General features: G+C 38.1%; 1 protein-coding gene and 1 non-coding gene across 2 annotated transcripts in view; one reads left to right on the top strand and one right to left on the bottom strand.

Annotated features, from left to right (window-relative positions):
- Positions 1 to 9,347, top strand: part of SLCO6A1 (solute carrier organic anion transporter family member 6A1) — a 116,414-nt gene extending 107,067 nt beyond the window's left edge. The window contains exons 12-13 of the mRNA XM_066276812.1: positions 1,731 to 1,868; positions 9,199 to 9,347. Coding sequence (XP_066132909.1) covers positions 1,731 to 1,868; positions 9,199 to 9,347 — 287 coding nt within the window. The remainder of the gene's footprint in view (positions 1 to 1,730; positions 1,869 to 9,198) is intronic.
- Positions 6,005 to 6,080, bottom strand: TRNAN-GUU (transfer RNA asparagine (anticodon GUU)). Its single transcript has one exon. It is a non-coding gene; the product is annotated as a tRNA-Asn (tRNA).
- Positions 9,348 to 20,198: the final 10,851 nt, after the last annotated feature.

The following is a 20,198-nucleotide window of genomic DNA, read 5'->3' as shown; positions in this document are numbered from 1 at the left end:
ATATAGACTATCTCTATATTACAGGGCTTTGCCATGAAAGAATTTTAAGCAGAGGATAGCTTTATCTGTTACTTTTAAAAGATAGTTGTTGCTGAGGAGAAATACTTAATAGATTATAATGTGGAGAAAATAAAAATGGAAGCTTTGCTGAAATATAAGTCATAGTCACATTAAATTGGATTCTGGGTGTCATAGGAGGCCAGAGAAAAATAAGCGTATCCAATATATGTTTGGAGCTAGTGTTACAAAGATTTATCATGGATTGGGAAAATATAGTGGGAAATAAAAAAATGCATAGGAGGCCTAGGATTTTTCACCGTTAGCAATTATAAACAGAGTGCTAGCACTCACGGAGATAAGATTTCTGGTGTTAAATGGTCTATGGCAGGAATCAAGAATTGTGAGGCATGAGCATCATGATAATTTCTTTTTATTTTAAATAATATTTTTTCTTTCTTTCTAAGTGAGAGGAGGGGAGATAGAGAGACAGACTCCTGCATACACACCCGCTGGGATCTACCTGGCAACCCCTGTCTGAGGACGATGCTCTGCCCACCTGGGACAATGGTCGCAACCATGCTATTTTTAGCGCCTAAGGTGGAGGTTCCAGGGAGCTATCCTTAGTCAGTTCCTTGGGCCATGTGCTCAAACCATTTGAGCCATGCCTGCAGGAGGGGAAGAGGAGGAGACGTGGAGAAGCAGATGGTTGCTTCTCCTGTATGCCCCGATGGGAAATTAAATCCGAGACTGATAATTTCTTAAGGAAGATGGTCTATGATTAGACATGTTAGTTCTGAGAAACTGGTTCTGATGTCTTTGGGGTGGCTTTCTAAAAAAAATTACTTCATTCACTTCTAGTTGTGACATTGTTGCTAAAGAGATATTATCTCTGAGGTTTCCCTCAGGCAGCAGCACTGCACTGTTCCTCTTGATAAGAGGTCATCTAAATCTAGAGTTGCTATTAACATACCAAAGCACTTGCACTTTAAGATATTTTTCTGAGTATTTTGATAACTAGGAAGTTATGAAATTAATTTTTTAGTTATTGAAGGAACACTGAGTTCTTAAAATCAATATGTAGTATCAGTATCTCTGTTTGAAATACTTTATCCTAAATTTTTCATTAAAAAATTAACAACAGTTTTTTTTGTCAACTAAATAACAACATGCAAAGCCACCAATTTCTTATACTTACGGGGATAAGGATTTCTCAAAAACACATTGTTTCTAGTTATTTCCAATCTTATTTAAAACTAAATTCTTAGAAATTTTTATTTTTTGTGGCAGAGACAGAGTCAGAGAGAGGGACAGATAGGGACAGACAGACAGGAAGGGAGAGATGAGAAACATCAATTCTTCATTGCGGTTCCTTAGTTGTTCATTGATTGATTTTTCATATGTGCCTTGACGGGAGGGGGTGGGGGCTACAGCAGACCAAGTGACCCCTTGCTCGAGCCAGTGACCTTGGGCTCAAGACGGTGAGCCTTGCTCAAACCAGAGGAGCCCACGCTCAAGCTGGTGACCTCAGGGTCTCGAACCTGGGTCCTCCACATCCCAGTCTGACACTCTATCCACTGTGCCATAGCCTAGTCAGGATTAGAAAAATTTAAATATGTTTACAGTGATGATTACTAAATATATATGTATAAGCTTAATATTAGGATAAAAGTTATTCTGATGCCAACCTATTGTTTTTTATGGGGAATTTACCATTTCTGCATTTTTTGTAGGCTCTATACCTGGACCAATAATTTTTAGAGCGGCAGGAGAAACTTCTTGTACCTTTCGGGTTAAGGGACGCTGTGGACATACAGGAAATTGTTGGATGTATAACACGAAACAAATGGCCTTCCTATTTTTAGGATTATGTAAGTGATATCTATTGAAGAAATGTAGAGAGATAAAATTGTTTTAAAACTTGTGGTTTATAGTAAGGTATAGTAATACTCAATAAATGAATACTTTGATGATTAAAGAAGCTTTATTATATAAAAGATATTTTGAATACTAAAGCACTATAGAATTTCCACAAGTTTTTGAGTCTCTGCATTATATACACAATTGTTTTATGCTATCTCTATAAAAAGGATAATAATAATCAGAATATTAGTTTGGGAAGTGACTTTGCCTGTACACATATATAATCAAGTTGTTTGACTTTGTGGCCCTTCCCATTCCCACAGTAAAAGATTGGATTATTGAAACCCTGGCTGGCTGGCTCAGTGGTAGAGCATTGACCCAGCCTGTGGAAGTCCTGGGTTCGATTTCTGGTCAGGGCACACAAGAGAAGTGCCCATCTGCTTCTCCACACACCTCTCTCTCTCTCTCTTTCTCTCTCTCTCTCTCTCTTTCTCTCTCTCTTTCTTTCTTTCTCTCTCTTCCTCCTCCTCCCCTCTTGCAGCCAGAGCTCAGTTAGAGTGAGTTGGCTGCAGGCTCTGAGGATGGTTCCATGGCCTCCACCGCAGGCGCTAAAAATTGGCACTGTTCGAAACGGAGCAATGGAACAATGGAACAATGCCCCAGGTGGGCAGAGCATTGCCACCTAGTGGGCTTGCTGTGTAGATCCCAGTTGGGGGGCAAGTGGGAGTCTGTCTATGCCTCTCCTCCTCTCACTAAAAAAAAAAAAAAAAAAAAAAGGTTGGATTGAAAAAAATTTTTTGCACTGTTAAGAAGCATCAACATACTCTGACCCCATTTGAATGTAAATTTTATATGGTCTTTTATGCTCAATGATATAAAAGTGCTGGGTAGGCCCTGGCCAGTTGGCTCAGTGGTAGAGCCTCGGCCTGGCGTGCAGGAGTCCCAGGTTCTATTCCCGGCCAGGACACAAAGGAGAAGCACCCATCTGCTTTTCCACCCCTCACCCTCACCTTCCTCTCTGTCTTTCTCTTCCCCTCCCACAGCCAAGGCTCCAATTTAGCTCAGGTGCTGAGGATGGCTCTATGGCCTCTGCCTCAGGTGCTAGAATGGCTCTGGTTGCAACAGAGCAACGCCCCAGATGGGCAGAGCATTGCCCCTCGGTGGGCATGCCGGTGAATCCTGGTCAGGCACATGTGGGAGTCTGTCTGACTGCCTCCCCATTTTCAGCTTCGGAAAAATAAAAAAAAAAAAAAAAAAAAAGTGCTGAGTACATATCAATCATTCAATAGTTATTGAACAAAATAAGGCATATAAGAAATTGAGATGCTATGGTGGTGTGAGCTATAGTCACAGTGGTGGGAAAGTCTAGATACGCTTGTATTACTTTGGAAAGCTCAATATTTTCATCTGTAAAAGGAGGATTTTGGACTACATAATTTCTAAAGTCTTAATCAGTAATAACATTGAATGATTTTATGATGTAGAAGCTATCAGTATGATAAATATTTTAAAGTGTTTATATGTTTTGTGATTTTATTAAATGGGGTCAGTAATTCAAAGAATCACATAATGATAGACTAATATTTAATAACAATTACCTGTTTGATAAACAGTATACAGAAATGCTTTGTAATTCAGAAATTAATTAACAAGAAAATTAGTCAATACTTAACCTGAACAAAGTAAAATTTAAGAAAAAAATTAAAATGACATTTAAGAAGTCAAAATAAATTTCTTAGAGATAATTTAACAAAACTAGGTATTGTTCTTAAGGAAGTTCTCTTAAAATACTGCTGACTGAGTCTCTTAATTTTTATATTAGATAGAGCTGTATGTCACAAGCTCAACTATTTTTTTCTTTTCTTTCTTTCTTTCTTTCTTTCTTTCTTTCTTTCTTTCTTTCTTTCTCTTTCTCTTTCTTTCTCTCTCTCTTCCTCTCTCTCTCTCTCTCTCCTCCCTCCCTCCCTCCCTCCCTCCCTCCCTCCCTCCCTCCCTCCCTCCCTCCCTCCCTCCCTCCCTCCCTCCCTCCCTCCCTCCTTTCTTTCTTTCTTTCTTTCTTTCTTTCTTTCTTTCTTTCTTTCTTTCTTTCTTTCTTTCTTTCTTTCTAGTGAGAGGAGGTGTGATAGAGAGACAGACTCCTGCATGCGCCCCAACTGGTATCCACCTGGCAACTGCATCTGGGGTCAATGTTCAAATCAACTGAGCTATCCTCAGAGCTCAGGCTAATACTCAAAGCAGTCGAACCATTGGCTGTGGGAGAGGAAGAGGGAGAGAAAGGGGAGGGAAAGGGGGAGAGAATCAAGTGGTTGCTTCTCCTATGTGCCTTGACTGGGAATCACACCGGATGTCCATATGCTGGGCTGACATTCTAACCACTGAGAAAACCGGCCAGGGCCACTCCACAGTTTTCAAAGTCAGCACATAATTGAGAGAGTTGATAAACTATGAGAGATCCTGGTAAGGAGCTACTAAAAGAGGAGGGGGTAATAAAGAACTTAGAAAATTATAGTAAGAGAAGTCAAACACAGGAAACTATAAAAGGAATATGCATTTGTGGCAATTTCATGTAAACAAGTACAATTTAAAGTGTATTCTATGAGTCACTTCAATTAGAAAACCTTGGAGTGCTTGTGAAAAATATAGGTTCTGAGGCTCTGAAATGAAATACCAAGAATTAGAGGTAGGCATGTTTATTTTTAACAAAACATCTCAGATGATTTAATCACAGTAAATTTGGAAGACAAGTATGAGCTACTGGAGAGCCACACTGTCCAATATGGCATATCTTAATGTACAGCTGTTTAAATTCAAGTTTATTTATTTATTTTTTTTTAATTTATTCATTTTTAGAGAGAAGAGGGAAAGACAGAGAGAGAGAGAGAGAGAGAGAGGAGAGACAGAGAGAGAGAAGGGGGGAGGAGCTGGAAGCATCAACTCCCATATGTGCCTTGACCAGGCAAGCCCAGGGTTTCAAACTGGCGACCTCAGCAATTCCAGGTCGAAGCTTTATCCACTGCACCACCACAGGTCAGGCCTAAATTCAAGTTAAATAAAAAGACATACCATTAAAAATTGTTTCACAGTAACAAGGGCTAAATTTCACATACTTAATGGTCACATTTTACTGCTCTATTAGACAGTACAGATGTAGAACACCACCATTGTCACAAGAAGTTCTATGTACACAACTACTATAAAGCAAATTTTATAGCTTATTTCAAAGGAAATCCATGAACCCGAGGAGCTCATGCAAACTTTAGTATATTTTTGAAACCTAAAATTTTATTTGTACATTTTTTATTTTTTGTATTTTTCTGAAGTTGGAAATGGGGAGGCAGTCAGACAGACTCCCACATGCGCCCAACCGGGATCCACCCGGCACGCCCACCAGGGGGTGATGCTCTGCCCATCTGGGGCATTGCTCTGTTGTGACCAGGGCCATTCTAGCACCTGAGACAGAGGCCACAGAGCCATCCTCAGTGCCTGGGCCAACTCTGCTCCAATGGAGCCTTGGCTGCGGGAGGGGAAGAGAGAGACAGAGAGGAAGGAGAGGGGGAGGGGTGAGAAGCAGATGGACGCTTCTTCTGTGTAACCTGGCTGGGAATCGAACCTGGGACTCCTGCATGCCAGGCCGATGCTCTATCACTGAACCAACCGGCCAGGGCTATTTGTACATTTTATGTCCAAAAAAATCTTCCCCTGTGGAGGAGGGCTGTGCTATTCATTATTCTCAAAAGTTTTATCACTCAAATAAGCTAGTAAAATTTTTTTATATCAATCCATCAGTTCCTTTTGATAGCAAGAAAATTCTTCTAATCTTTCTTTCTCTTTTTTTTTGTATATATATATATATTTTTTGTATTTTTTTGAAGCTGGAAACGGGGAGAGATAGTCAGACAGACTCTCGCATGCGCCTGACCGGGATCCACCCGGCACGCCCACCAGAGGGCAATGCTCTGCCCCTCCGGGGCGTCGCTCTGTTGCGACCAGAGCCACTCCAGCGCCTGAGGCAGAGGCCACAGAGCCATCCCCAGAGCCCGGGCCATCTTTGCTCCAATGGAGCCTCGGCTGCGGGAGGGGAAGAGAGAGACAGAGAGGAAGGAGAGGGGGAGGGGTGGAGAAGCAGATGGGCGCTTCTCCTGTGTGCCCTGGCCGGGAATCAAACCCGGGACTTCTGCACAACAGGCCGACACTCTACCACTGTGCCAACCGGCCAGGGCCATCTTTCTTTCTCTTAATCTTAAGTTTTCATTGGAATGACTCAATACATACCTTTCTCCTCAAATAAAATATTCCATCAACTTTTTAAATTGCACTAGAGAGATGATTTATAAGTCTTTTGTAAATATTTCCTATTTTAACTTTTTATGTTTACCACTTCATTGGGTTTGATTGTTTTTAAGAATTTTCATTGAAATATATATTACATATATATTCAGCAAAGAGCACATATTATAAGTCTATAACAACATATTTTTATAAAGTAAACATATCTGTACTTAGCATTTTTAACAAATAAAATTAATTAGAATTAATAAGTGAACTTATAAGGTTGCCTAATATATAATCAATATGCAAAAATCAACTGTGATTCTATATTCTAGGCACAACCAAATACAAAAATAATACAATAAATATAATAACAAAAAATTGAAGTACCAAAAAGAGATCCATTGAAAATGGTATAAAGCCTGACCAGGTGGTGGCACAGTGAATAGAGTGTAGGACTGGGATGCAGAGGACCCAGGCTGGAAACCTTGAGGTTGCTTGCTTGAGCACAAGCTCACCAGCTTGAGTGTGGGCTCACCAGCTTGAGCGCAGGGTCATCGACTTGAGTATGGGATCATAGACATGATCCCATGGTCACTGGCCTGAGCCTAAAGTCACTGGCTTGAGCAAGGGATCACTCATTCTGCTATAGCCCCCAGTCAAGGCACATATGAGAAGGCAATCGGTGAACAACTAAGGTGCCGCAATCACAAGTTGATGCTATCCCTTCCTATCTGTCTGTCCCTATATGTTCCTCTCTCTGACTTTCTGTCTGTCAAAAAAAATAAAAATGGAAAAATAAATAAATAAATAAATAAATAAAATGGTATAAAAACTTTTACTGATGACTACAAATTTTATTTGAGACACTAAAATGTAAGTAAATTAGAATATGTATATGTTTACAGATAGGAAGATTTGAAAATATCACTTCTTCTAAATTACAACATCAAGTGGTCACAGACAAAATACCAGAAGGATTTTGAAGTTGAAAAGGGAAACAAAATTTATATGAAAGCCAAAGGGCCAAAAATTATCAAGAGAATCTTGAAGATGACCCAAATTGCAGGATATAGTATATCAGATATTAAAACCCATTATCAAGCTATAATAATACAGTAGGTTATTGATGCTGGTGTCATTACGCTGAGCAATGGAACAGAATAGAGACAACTGATTTATGACAAAAGAAGGAGACACTGCAATGATAAAAGACAGTTTTTAAATAAAGAATAATGGCTCATTTTATATATGCATATCTAAAAACATATATCTAGATCCCTAGGTCAAATCATATACAAAAATCAAATCTAAATGCATTGTAAATCTAAATGTAAAAGATAAACAATAAAGCTTTGTGAGAAAAACAGGAGAATATCTCCATGGTCTTGGAGAAGAAAAATATTTCATAAAAAGCACTAGCTATAAAAGAAAAATCAGACCATATTAAAACTAATAAATTCTAATCATCAGAGAAATAAAGAGCTAGAAAAGAGAGATGCAGTGTAGAAGACAGCGTAAAAGCTAAAAAGGTGAAAAAGACCTAATGTTCAAAATATATAAAGAACTCCCACAAATAAATAATAAACAAAGGAGAGATAATGTGATAGAAAAGTGGATAACCATATAGTCAATAAACAATAAAACAAATAATAAATTGTGATAAAAATCAACAATAGAATACTATACAACAATGAAAAGGAAATGTATACAACTGTATAAAACATACATGAATCATACAAACATAATGCTGAAAGATATCAGCCATATATGAATATGCATTGTCATATTCCACTTGCATAATTTTGACCTAATATACCTATTTCAAAAGCAAACAAAACTAACCCTTTTGGGTATTGAATTTGAGGAAATATGAAGAGGGCTTCTGGCATGCAGACAGTGTTTTGCTTTTTTTTTTTTTTTTTTTGCAAAGTCAGAGTCAGAGAGGAGGACAGATAAGGACAGACAGGAAGGGAGAGAGATGAGAAGCGTCAATTCTTCATTGGGGCACCATAATTGTTCATTGATTGCTTTCTCAGATGTGCTTTGACTAGGGGGCTCCAGCAGAACGAGTGACCCTTTGCTTAAGTCACCAACCTCGGGCTCATGCCAGCGACCTTGGGCTTCAAGCCAGCGACCTTTTGGCTCAAATCAGCAACCATGCGGTCATGTCTATGATTCAGATGCTGGATACCCTGTGTTTTATTTGTGAAAAATGCATCAAGCAGCAATATTTAAACATTGAGTTTTTTTAATTAATATACAATTATATGGATCTTTAGTATTAGGTTTGATGGCTTTTGGTGATTGAGGGCACCTGTGGAACCAACACTCAAAACAAAAATTTTCCCTGTACCACTTTCCCGTCAATTTCCCTCCTCCACAGATAAACCTCTTTCAGAAATCTATAACAATATGTTGGTTTTGCCTGTTTAGAAATTTATACAAATGTAATACAGTATATACTGTTTTGTTTATTTTATTTTTTTGAAACCACTAAAATTTATATTGTCAGATAATTAAATTTGTTGCTCTGATATTTATTTTTACTTTAATCAACAAGGTTATTTGCATCCAAAGTTCAAGTACTTATTAATAATATTTATACTATACTAACTTCCTAAAACTTGAAACATGAAAATTAATTTAAAACCCCTACATAATCAATTAATATTGCTAAAGTATTTCTGTTTGTATTTGGGAAATGATGAATATTTTAAGAAAATAAAGCCTCTTGAAGTGACTTAATCAGTCCAGTTCCTATTGATACTTGAGTTTTGAATGTAGAAATGCATTTTTCTGTTTTCGAATTAATACATTCTGTGAAATAACATGCAGTGTATTTTTCTTGAGCTATATGTTTTAAACATCTAAAAGGTTTTGTAAACATTTTTTAAAATCTCCTTTAAATAACTTGATATGTTTATGACATTAATTACATTCTACAATTGAAAAACTGATACCTTTAGAGATAAAATATACTTCTCTTTGGCAAATGACATCCTTTCCTCAAACATTTCTGCTTTAAATAAATTTATGCATCTGATGGTTGTATTTTTTTTAATATAGGTGTTTCATGCAAATTATTCACTATCATCTTCAGTAGTATTGCATTTTGCCTATACATACATTCACCAAAAACAAGCACTGTCTGGCCTATACCTTTGAAGAATGTAGAAGTTAAAAAAAAAAGAAAGAAGAAAAGAACTGATTTGTAACTAGATCATCATTCTATGAGAATTACACATGGTCAGTCCATCAGTGAATGTTAATTTAATTAATTTTAAAACAATAATAATATAATTACATGTTTAATTAAATAAATGTGATTCATATGATGCTATGTTCTATTATACTTTTGGTAAAAATATAATATAGTCTTTGTATTTTGAATTTTTAAAATATATTCTAATAAACATATTTAATATTTTCAATATAATGATAATACTTTAAAGAGATGGATGAAATGAAAGTGAAAAAATACACAAATTAATTCTGATTGCAAGGACAGCTTATATAGTAGTTACTGGCCTTTGATAATACAAGATTACTTAGGTTTTATATGTTTTATTCTTGTAACTTTTCATTTGCATTGTGGATGTTTATTTCCAATAACTTTTCAAAATAAAATTTTATTTGTCAGTCCAATTCATAAAATAAAATTGTAAATCAAAGTTATATTTATTCTCCAAAAGAAACCTATTTTACACCTTTAAAAATTAACATTTTATCTCTTATATGATCATAGAGACGTTTCTCTAGTCATTTGGCCAGTTTACAATACATATTTTCCATGGTCCTTTAATTTTAGTAGACATAAAATTCAGAATGATCATAATACCTATTTTTACTTTGACTTGAATTTTATTAATAGACTACTTGATACCTGAAATGATATCCATTTTGTGCTTCTCATTTTCTGATTAATAATAATTATTTCATGTGAAGAAGTATTCAGATTTGAATGTAGAAAATGTGTCAACAATTTGTGGAATTTTTCTTAAGCTTAAATATGAGTCAACAAAAGTTTTTGTTATAATTACTTCATATATCTTAGTACATCCATTCAAATTATATAGCAATTTTCCAAGTATTGGAATAAAAATCAGATTGTTATAAAACAAAAACTTCTCTACAATGGCTTTTATTCTTTTGAGAGAAGGAAAACTGACAAAATTTGTCCTTTGTTATTGACATTAGTCAATGACTCTGTGTGTAATGGTAGACATTGCCCTGTTTGTGGTCATATCTGGAAGAAAGGAATGTAAAGCAGGGAATATTCATATCATACCATATATTTTTCTTAATTTTAATATGCATTTATGAAGATCTATAAACTAGTCTTTATGTGAAAATCTCCTTAACTACTTGACTCTTCTCTGTTTGAACCAGCAAGATGGCAGAATATCTGAAGCTCAGGCTATGAAAACAGAAGTTGCTCCTTCAAAGATTCTACAAAATGTGTTGCTGTGCTCTGTATTCAAAAAGAAGTATCACACATGATGTTTACCTAAGTAATAAAAATGTACCTATGAAGATCTTTCTTTTCATAATAAAGTACTTTCTTGTGAAACAGTTCTAATATGTTTTTAATAAATATAGAATTTTAAACTTCAGTTTACAATATAGGTTTTTCTAGGAGAAATAAAGTTTAATAGTTTTAGTTTATTCATATCCTTTCTTAACATTCTACTATCTAAATGTAGTATTTGAAAGTTTATATAACCAGGAAATAAGGTAAAATGATAACAGTCACATTTGTTTTGAAGGTGCTTGTAACATGGGTGTATATATAAATACATATCATATATGTATTAAAAAACAAACCTGTAATATAGGTATATGTATAAATACATATTATTTCAAATAAAATATATACAAAGTATATTTCATATATATATATATATATATATATATATATGCAAACCAGCAAAGGTATAATAAAATTATAATGATTTGGGAAGTAGCATTAAGACTTTAGATTTAAATATAACTTTATGCTGCAATAGGACATGCAACAGTTTGTCATAAACTAGTTCACAGAGGATTGGTAAATAGAGAAATGATATAAGTATAACCCAGATAGTCCATTGGTTAATACCAATCTACAATCTACAGGCTTTAAAACAATCATGGGACTTATTCTCACTACCAAAGAGAAGACCTTAGCAATAAATTAGGTCTTAAGAAAAACAAGCTAAAAATCCTGCAGAAATACCTTCCTTTTGCAGTCAGTTTCGAATGACTTAATGTTATCAAGAATCTTGTACTTTCTACAATGTTAATGTATCTAGTGAAGCTGCAAGTGCTAATGAAGAAGATGGAAATATTTCTTAATATAAGATTTTTAATTTACGATGAAATATCTCTATTGAATATTCATGCCTTCAAGGAGCTACATATCAAAGGAGGAAGTTGAGCACAGCATTGAAACCTACAATTGTTTGACAGTGGTGCTGGGTGAAAATACTAATGGGGATTTAGCTGTGGTAAGATTTATTAAGACTGATTGTTTTTGTTAGGACAGGTTACACAGTTGCATAGATTTTTTAGTAGTTTACCTTGTCAGTATTTTTTTCCTAAGCCTAGTTGTTTCTGGTGCTTGATTTTGCCTAAAAGAACATTTTAAAGGAACACGTACATAATAGTATAGTAGAAATTCTTCTGTTTTAGCATTGATGAGAGTTTATTTGTGCTCTTCAACTGGTATTTTCTCCAAAGTTGTAGTTACTATGAAAATCCTAGTTCCTCAAGTTCCTTTTCTGGATTCTTGTTTATACTGATTGTAGGTTTCCTGCTGTAAATTACCCATGTAATCTTTCTCATGTGCAATAAAAAGTATCAAGTTTTCATTTATTAATGGAATACTTCCCTTTTCAGCACTAACAGCTTACTCTAATTTTCCCCTAGATTTATTAAGATATAATTGACATTCATTGTGTAAGTTTAAGGTGTATTTAGCATAATGATTTAAGTTACATATATTGTGAAATGATTTCCACAATAAATTGAATTGAGATTCATAATTTCATGTAGATTAAAATAAAATCAATGTTCATTACCTTGTGATGAGAACTCTTAGGTAGAATCTCCTCTCTTAACTTTCAGATATATCATACAGTAGTATGAACTGTAGTCATCATGTTTGTCCATCATATCCCCAGTATTTAACTTACAACAGGAAAGTTTGTATTGCTAACAAAAATTAGGTGATCAGGGAACTTGCAGATACTCCAGTACTTTCAGCCTTTTGTATAGTGCATTTTCACCAATGAAATAAAAGTTGGTTTTGCATCTCATTTGCATAATCAAACAACTTTCTTTGACTAGCCCTTTGCTTTTTGATGTTCTTGTTTAATAAAAAAATTCAATTGCTTCTTTTTTTTATTGCTTCATATTCATTTTTAAATATCCCCTAATTTATGTGAGCAGTATATATCTAAACACCTTCACCCAATCCCCTACCCTTAAAACCCTGCCTCTGGTAATGACAAACCTGATTTTTTTTCTGACTTTGGAGTTAATGTTTGTTTGTTATATTTTCTTTGTTTTTTTGTTGTTGTTTTTTGTTTTTGTATTTTTTCCCCCAAAGTTAGAAGGGGGGAGGCAGGCAGACAGACTCCTGCATGCGCTTGACTGGGATCCACCCATCATGCCCACCAGGGGGCGATGTTCTGTCATTGTGGTCCAAGCTACTCAAGTGTCTAAGGTGGAGGCCACGGAGCCGTCCTCAGCACCTGGGCCAATTTTGCTCCAATGGAGTCTTGGCTGAGGGAGGGGAAGAGAGAGACAGAGAGGAAGGAGAGGAAGGAGAGGTGGAATGTCCTGGCCGAGAATCGAACCTGGGACTTTCACACACTGGGCCAACACTCTTTACCGCTAAGCCAACCAGCCAGGGCCTATTTTCCTTGTTTAAAATGGTACATACTCAGCGGTAGAGCGTCGGCCTAGCGTGCGGAGGACCCGGGTTCGATTCCGGGCCAGGGCACACAGGAGAAGCGCCCATTTGCTTCTCCACCCCTCCGCCGCGCTTTCCTCTCTGTCTCTCTCTTCCCCTCCCGCAGCCAAGGCTCCATTGGAGCAAAGATGGCCCGGGCGCTGGGGATGGCTCTGTGGCCTCTGCCCCAGGCGCTAGAGTGGCTCTGGTCGCAACATGGCAATGCCCAGGATGGGCAGATTATCGCCCCCTGGTGGGCAGAGCGTCGCCCCTGGTGGGCGTGCCGGGTGGATCCGGTCGGGCGCATGCGGGAGTCTGTCTGACTGTCTCTCCCCATTTCCAGCTTCAGAAAAAAATGAAAAAAAAAATAAATAAATAAAATAAAATGGTACATAAAAGTGAGATCATACAGTATTTCTTTCTCTGTTTGACTATTCTCACTTAGCAGAATGCCCTCAAGGTCCATTTATGTTATTGCAAATGCCAAAATTTCCTTTTATTAATGGCTAAATGATATTCCATTGTGTTTGTATATGTGTGTCTTCTGTGTGTATGTATGTGTGTGCATATATATATAACAACTTTTTAATTCATCAATTGGATACTTAGGTTGTCTCCATGTCATGATGAGGCTATGAACATAGGAATGCAAATCTCTTTGACATAGTATATTCATTACTTTTGGATACATTATTAGAGATAAAATTGCTGGACCATTGAAGTTCTATTTTTAATTTTTTGACCACCTCCATATTGCTTTCCATAGCAGCTGTACCAACTTTCAATTCCACCAACAGTGTACAAGGGTTCCCTTTTTTTATATCCTTACCAGCATTTGCTATCTCCTGTCTTTTTGTTGATGGCCATTTTAACAGGTATGAGTTGATAATTGATGATGAGCACCTTTTCATGTACTTATTGGCTATTTGTATATCTTCTTAAGAAAAATGTCTATTAAGAGCCTGCCGTGGATCAGCGCAGCTCCTAAGAACGGTGCAGAATTAAGGAAATAGACTTATTTAAAAAGATGGGACCGGGAGGACTCTTTAAATGCTGATGGCAATATCCAAGTGCCCCATAACCCCAGTTTGCTTTATTATATATATAGCCATATGCAAATCAAGGAAGTTCTTGATACAAAGTTACACGTCTGAGGCCAAAACAGGAACTCTCCCAAGGCATAAACAGGAATCCCCCTACCATATATAAGTGAAATCAACCAACATCTGAACAAACAAAGAGTAAGAGGAAAGGCATGTAAATTGCTTCCAGCAACTTAAGGAAGCAAGTGAATTGGGTGCAAATATTCAGCATTAAACCAACATGGAGGTGAAGGGGGGAGAACTTAGCCTTTTGCTAAGCCTCGAATCTACAATGGCTTTTTGCCATTTACAGTCCACAACAAGAGCCGATGCCCATTTTTCAATCAGTTGGTTCTTTTTGCTGAATTGTGTAAGTTCCTTATATGTGTTGAATATTAACCCCTTACCAAGTATATAAATTACAAATATTTTTCCCATTTTATAGGTTGTATTTTCATTTTATTATTTCTTTTGCTGTGTAAAAACTTTTTATTTTGATGTAGTCCCACTTTATTTTTTATTTTGTTGCTTGTGTTTTAAGTGCCATATCCAAAAAATCACTGCCAAGATCAATGTCAAGGGGTTTGCTCCTATGTTTTCTGCTAGGAGTTTTATGGTTTCTGGTCTTATATTTAAGTTTTTAATTCATTTTCAGTTGATTTTTTGTGAGGAGTATAAGATAGGGACCAAGTGTCATTCTTTTACATGTAAGTATCTCATTTTCCCAGCACAATTTATTAAAGAGACTATCTTTTCTCCATTGGATATTGCTGGCTGCCTTGTCAGGAATTAGTTGTCTGTATATGCATGGGTTGATTTTTCATGGACTCTTGGTTGTGTTCCATTAGTCTATATCTCTGTTTTTATGCCAGTACCATATTGCTTTTGATTATTATAGCTTTATAATATTATATAATAAAGCTTTATAATAATAATAATAATAATATAGAGCTTTTTAAAAATTATAATTACTGTAGCTTGAAATCAGGAAGTGTGATGCCTCCTGCTTTCTTCTGTCCTAGGATTGCTTGGAATATTTGGAGACTTCTGTGGTTCCATATAAATATTAGGATGGTTTTTTGTAGTTCTTAAAAAAAAAACCAGTGGAATTTTTATACAAATTGCATTGAATCTATAGATGGGTTTGTGTAGTATGGATATTTTAACAATATTGGCCCTGGTCAGTTGGCTCAGCGGTAGAGCGTCGGCCTAGCGTGCGGGGGACCCGGGTTCGATTCCCGGCCGGGGCACATAGGAGAAGCGCCCATTTGCTTCTCCACCCCTCCCCTCCTTCCTCTCTGTCTTTCTCTTCCCCTCCCTCAGCCAAGGCTCCATTGGAGCAAAGATGGCCCGGGCGCTGGGGATGGCTCCTTGGCCTCTGCCCCAGGTGCTAGAGTGGCTCTGGTCGCGGCAGAGCGACGCCCCGGAGGGGCAGAGCATCGCCCCCTGGTGGGCAGAGCGTCGCCCCTGGTGGGCGTGCCGGGTGGATCCCGGTCAGGCGCATGCGGGAGTCTGTCTGGCTGTCTCTCCCTGTTTCCAGCTTCAGAAAAATACAAAAACAAACAAACAAAAAAAACAAAAAACCCCCACAATATTAATTCTTTCAATGTATAAGCATGAGAAATCTTTTCATTTATTACTGTCTTCATTGATTTCTCTTATCAATGTCTTTTAGTTTTCTGTGTAGTCTTTCACCTCATTGCTTAAATTTACCTGTAAGTATTTTGTTGTTTTTGATGCTGTTACAAATGTGATTTAGTCTTACGTTAAACCCCTCTATTGAAATTTCCAGTTCAGTTGTTGTATTTCTTCAGTTCTGTGATTATTGACACTTTATTATATTTTGTTTTTTAAAGAAATTCTTGGGGTTTTTTATGGATGTTTTCCTGACCTTAGTGTATGTCTTTATGATCATTATTTTTAACTCTTTATCAGGTAAATCATTCATCTGCATTTCATTAAGAACTACTTCTGTAGTTTTATCTTATTTTTTTTCTTTCATTTCTCTTCTTTAATTTCTTTCTTCTTTTACTTTTTTTTGGAGTTCCATCTTATTCTATTGTTTGGAACATATTTTTATTTTTTAACTTTTTTTTATTTAGTGGAACATAGTTCTCCTTTTTGTCATTTTATTTTACTATATCTCTGTGTGTTTGTTTCTGAGCATGAGATAAAAGAGCCATCTCTCATTCTTAACCAAGTGGTCCCATGTAGGTAATTTATCTTTTCCTTCAGCCCAAACAAAGCTCTTAGTTATATCACAAACATTTGTGATTATCTGGGCTGCCTTCTTTATTCTTAATGGCTTCTAGTATTTGAGGGTCTACCAAGACCAATTTTGATGTGGATGTATTTTTGTTCTCCCAATCTGTAAGATTTTTTGTTAGTTTTTGGATTCTTTTCAGTTTTGGATTTTCTAATGGCTCCATGTATAGCTAGCTGTACATTTGGTGTGTCCATAGGAGGGTATGAGTTCAGGAGCCTCCTATGTCACCATTATCTTTCATGTGTCATCTATGTTTCAGATTGTCAGTCTCTCTTAGTTCACTCCCTCACTTGGGGTTGGAAAGAGGGAGCTGTGGTGTTAGGAAGTGTAAAGCCAGTTGCCATGGCCACCATCACAGCCGCTTGGCCCATGCAGGTTCACACTGGATTCAGACATTTGGTAAAGGAACAACGGAGCCAAAAACTGATGGGCCGTCATCTTTAATCCTAGCTTGCACCAGGTGGGCAAGTAAAAACACACACTGGGCTCCAAAACCCACTCATTCAGTGCTCACAAAGCCACTGACTTATCTGAGTTTCCTAGAATCAAAGGTTTCTAGCTCACCAGACTTATTCACCTCTGTTCCCCATCTCCTTCCTTCTCCCTGCACAAACTCTGCACAAACTGGCTTCTCCCTCAGCACTCCACCATCTTGGCTGCTTCTTCTGGCCTCCTCCACGTGGCCTTTCTCTGCTCTGCTCTCTAATGCTAATCTCAGGAACTGAGAGAGCAAGCTCCCAGTCTGCCCCAGTTTATAGTGCAGAAATCAAAACTTTTAATCGAATATACAAAATAGGGAAGTCTCTGATACAAAGTCACTTATCTGAGGCATAATGGGATTGTACCACCCCACATCAAAAAGGGTTGGAAAGGCTTATGCCTAAAACCAAGCCCCAGGCTACAAGGATCTTGCCTGCCCACAGCCTGCCCCCAACACACATTAATATCACCTGGGCGGTAACGGCTTCCATGTGAGCAGTGCCATCTTTAACAAAGTGAGCATAATATATTTTATCTTCCCAACAGGAAGGAAAGAAAAATATGGAAATTTTAAGCCAACTGGATTTTTTTTTTTTTTTTGGAAGAGACAGAGAGAGTCAGAGAGAGGGACAGACAGACAGGAAGGGAGAGGGGTGAGAAATATATATCAATTCTTTGTTGCGGTTCTTAGTTGTCCATTGATTGATTTCTTACATGTGCCTTGACTGGGGGGCTACAGCAGACCAAGTGACCCCTTGCTTGAGCCAGTGATCCTGGGCTCAAACTGGATGAGCCTGTGCTCAAGATGGCGACCTCGGGGTCTCAAACCCGGGTCCTCTGCATCCCAGTCTGATGCTCTATCCACTGTGCTACCACTTGGTCAGGCGAAAAATATGGAAATTTAATCCATACTTCTATTCCATATTATTAAATCCCTATTTTAAAATCTATTTCATATTTTTAATTAATTATTTTATTTTTGCTTTTTAAGTGAAAGGGGCGATAGTGAGACAGACTTCCTCACATGACCCAATCAGTATGCATCTGGCAACTCTTGTCTGGGGTTGATGCTCGAGTACTGAACTAGCCTCAGTGCCCGAGGCTGAGTCTCGGACTAACAAGCTATCCTCAGCTCCCAGGCCCACACTTGAACCAGTTGAGCCACTGGCTGCAGGAGGGGAAGAGAGAGAGAAGAGGAAGATGGAGGGGAAGAGAAGAAATGGTCACTTCTCCTGTGTGCCCTGACTGGGGATCGAACCCAGAACATCCGCACACCAGGCCACCGCTCTATCCAGTGAGGCAACCAGCCAAGGCCTAGTCCATATTTTTTTTTCCTAGTCCATATTTTTAAAATAAAATGTTTTTTGTGTGTGACAGAGACAGGGAGAGAGACAGAGAGAGTGACAGAGAGGGGGACAGATCAGAACAGACAGACAGGATGGGAGAGAGATGAGAAGTATCAATTTTTTGTTGTCGCTCCTTAGTCTCTTTAGCCATTCATTGACTGCTTTCTCCTATGTGCCTTGACCAGGGGGCTGCAGCAGAATGAGTGATTCCTTGCTCAAGCCAGCAACCTTGGGCTCAAGCCAGCAGCCATGGGGTCATATATATGATCCCACACTCAAACCAGTGACCCTGCACTCAAGGTGGTAAGCCTGTGCTCAAGCCAAATGAGCTGGTACTCAAGCTGGCGACCTTGGAATTTCAAACCTGGGTCCTCTGCATCTCAGTCTGATGCTCTATCCACTGTGCCACCGCCTGGTCAGGCTTAAAATAATTTTTCAAAATGTTTTCTTGATTATTTATTGTATATAGGGGCTATGTGCATTCCATCTAGTAATATGTGAACACAACAAGCTACATACAGACCTAATGATAACGATAGAATACAGCACAGAAGTTCTGGGCTTAGAGCTGGATGGAGTGATGTGATGAGACTTTGGGATTGTCTCTAAATATAAAGGACATGAGGTTTTCTTAATGTAGTTTTGGCATTTTATATGTAGGAAGAAGTTTTTGAGCAATGGCTGGGAGTCAGTGGCAGATATTACTGATTGCCTAGTAACGACATAGCCTTTTATATACCTCTACTTCTTTGGTGTCCTAAGTTTTTGTTTGTCCATCCTCAACTACTGGGAGCCATTAAAAATAAAGAAGAGCCCTGGCCGGTTGGCTCAGCGGTAGAGCGTCGGCCTAGCGTGCGGAGGACCCGGGTTCGATTCCCGGCCAGGGCACATAGGAGAAGTGCCCATTTGCTTCTCCACCCCTCCGCCGCGCCTTCCTCTCTGTCTCTCTCTTCCCCTCCCGCAGCCAAGGCTCCATTGGAGCAAAGATGGCCCGGGCGCTGGGGATGGCTCTGTGGCCTCTGCCCCAGGTGCTAGAGTGGCTCTGGTCGCAACATGGCGACACCCAGGAGGGTCGCAACATGGCGACGCCCAGGATGGGCAGAGCGTCGCCCCCTGGTGGGCGTGCTGGGTGGATCCCAGTCGGGCGCATGCGGGAGTCTGTCTGACTGTCTCTCCCTGTTTCCAGCTTCAGAAAAATGCAAAAAATAAAAAAATAAAAAAATAAATAAATAAATAAAGAAGACAAGTCGGACAATCACAAATGTTTGTAAGATAACCTGGAGTCTGGGCCGAGCTGTGGGAAAAGGTACATTACATACACAAGGCCACTTGGTTAAGAATGACATGGCTGTTTTATCTCATGTGCAGAAATCAACACACAGAGAATAAAGGAGAAACATTTTCCAAACAAAAGAATAAAATAGAACTTAAAAAGAAAAAGAATAAGATAAAACCCCTGGAGGTCAGGTGATAATGCAACAATGGAGCTTAAGCGAACTTAACATGGAGCACAAGGGAATCAGAGCTGTGCATGGGATCAATTTCACCATGTGTCTCTGCACAACTCAGTTTTCCAGTGTTCACTATTCTAGAACATGTCTGGAGCATCCTACCACAAGTGCCTGTGACTTCTACTGTAGAGGTCTCTATCAAACTGTAAGTGAAGGCCAGTAGTTTTAAAGAATGAAAGCCTTCAGAAGCTGCCTCATCCTTAAGGTAGATGGGGAAATAAACACAAATAATAACTCTGAGGCAGGTTTCCCACGGCCTTCCAGTCGAGTGATATTCTATGCATTGGTTCACCATCTATTGTCTTCTTTGCATCCTTCACTATCTTTTCATTCATCCTCTGATCCATTTACTAAATCACTCCCAAATAAATCACTATACGCAAATCCTTGCCTCAGGTTGTGCTTCTCAGGGAATGCAGCCTCGAGAAGTATGACAAAGTCTCATCT

The sequence above is a fragment of the Saccopteryx bilineata genome, chromosome 4, assembly GCF_036850765.1.
Source record: "Saccopteryx bilineata isolate mSacBil1 chromosome 4, mSacBil1_pri_phased_curated, whole genome shotgun sequence".
In the NCBI taxonomy this organism is placed as follows: Eukaryota; Metazoa; Chordata; class Mammalia; order Chiroptera; family Emballonuridae; genus Saccopteryx; species Saccopteryx bilineata.
The sequence above is the reverse complement of the archived record's forward strand: the minus strand, read 5'-3'. Positions and strand labels throughout refer to the sequence as shown.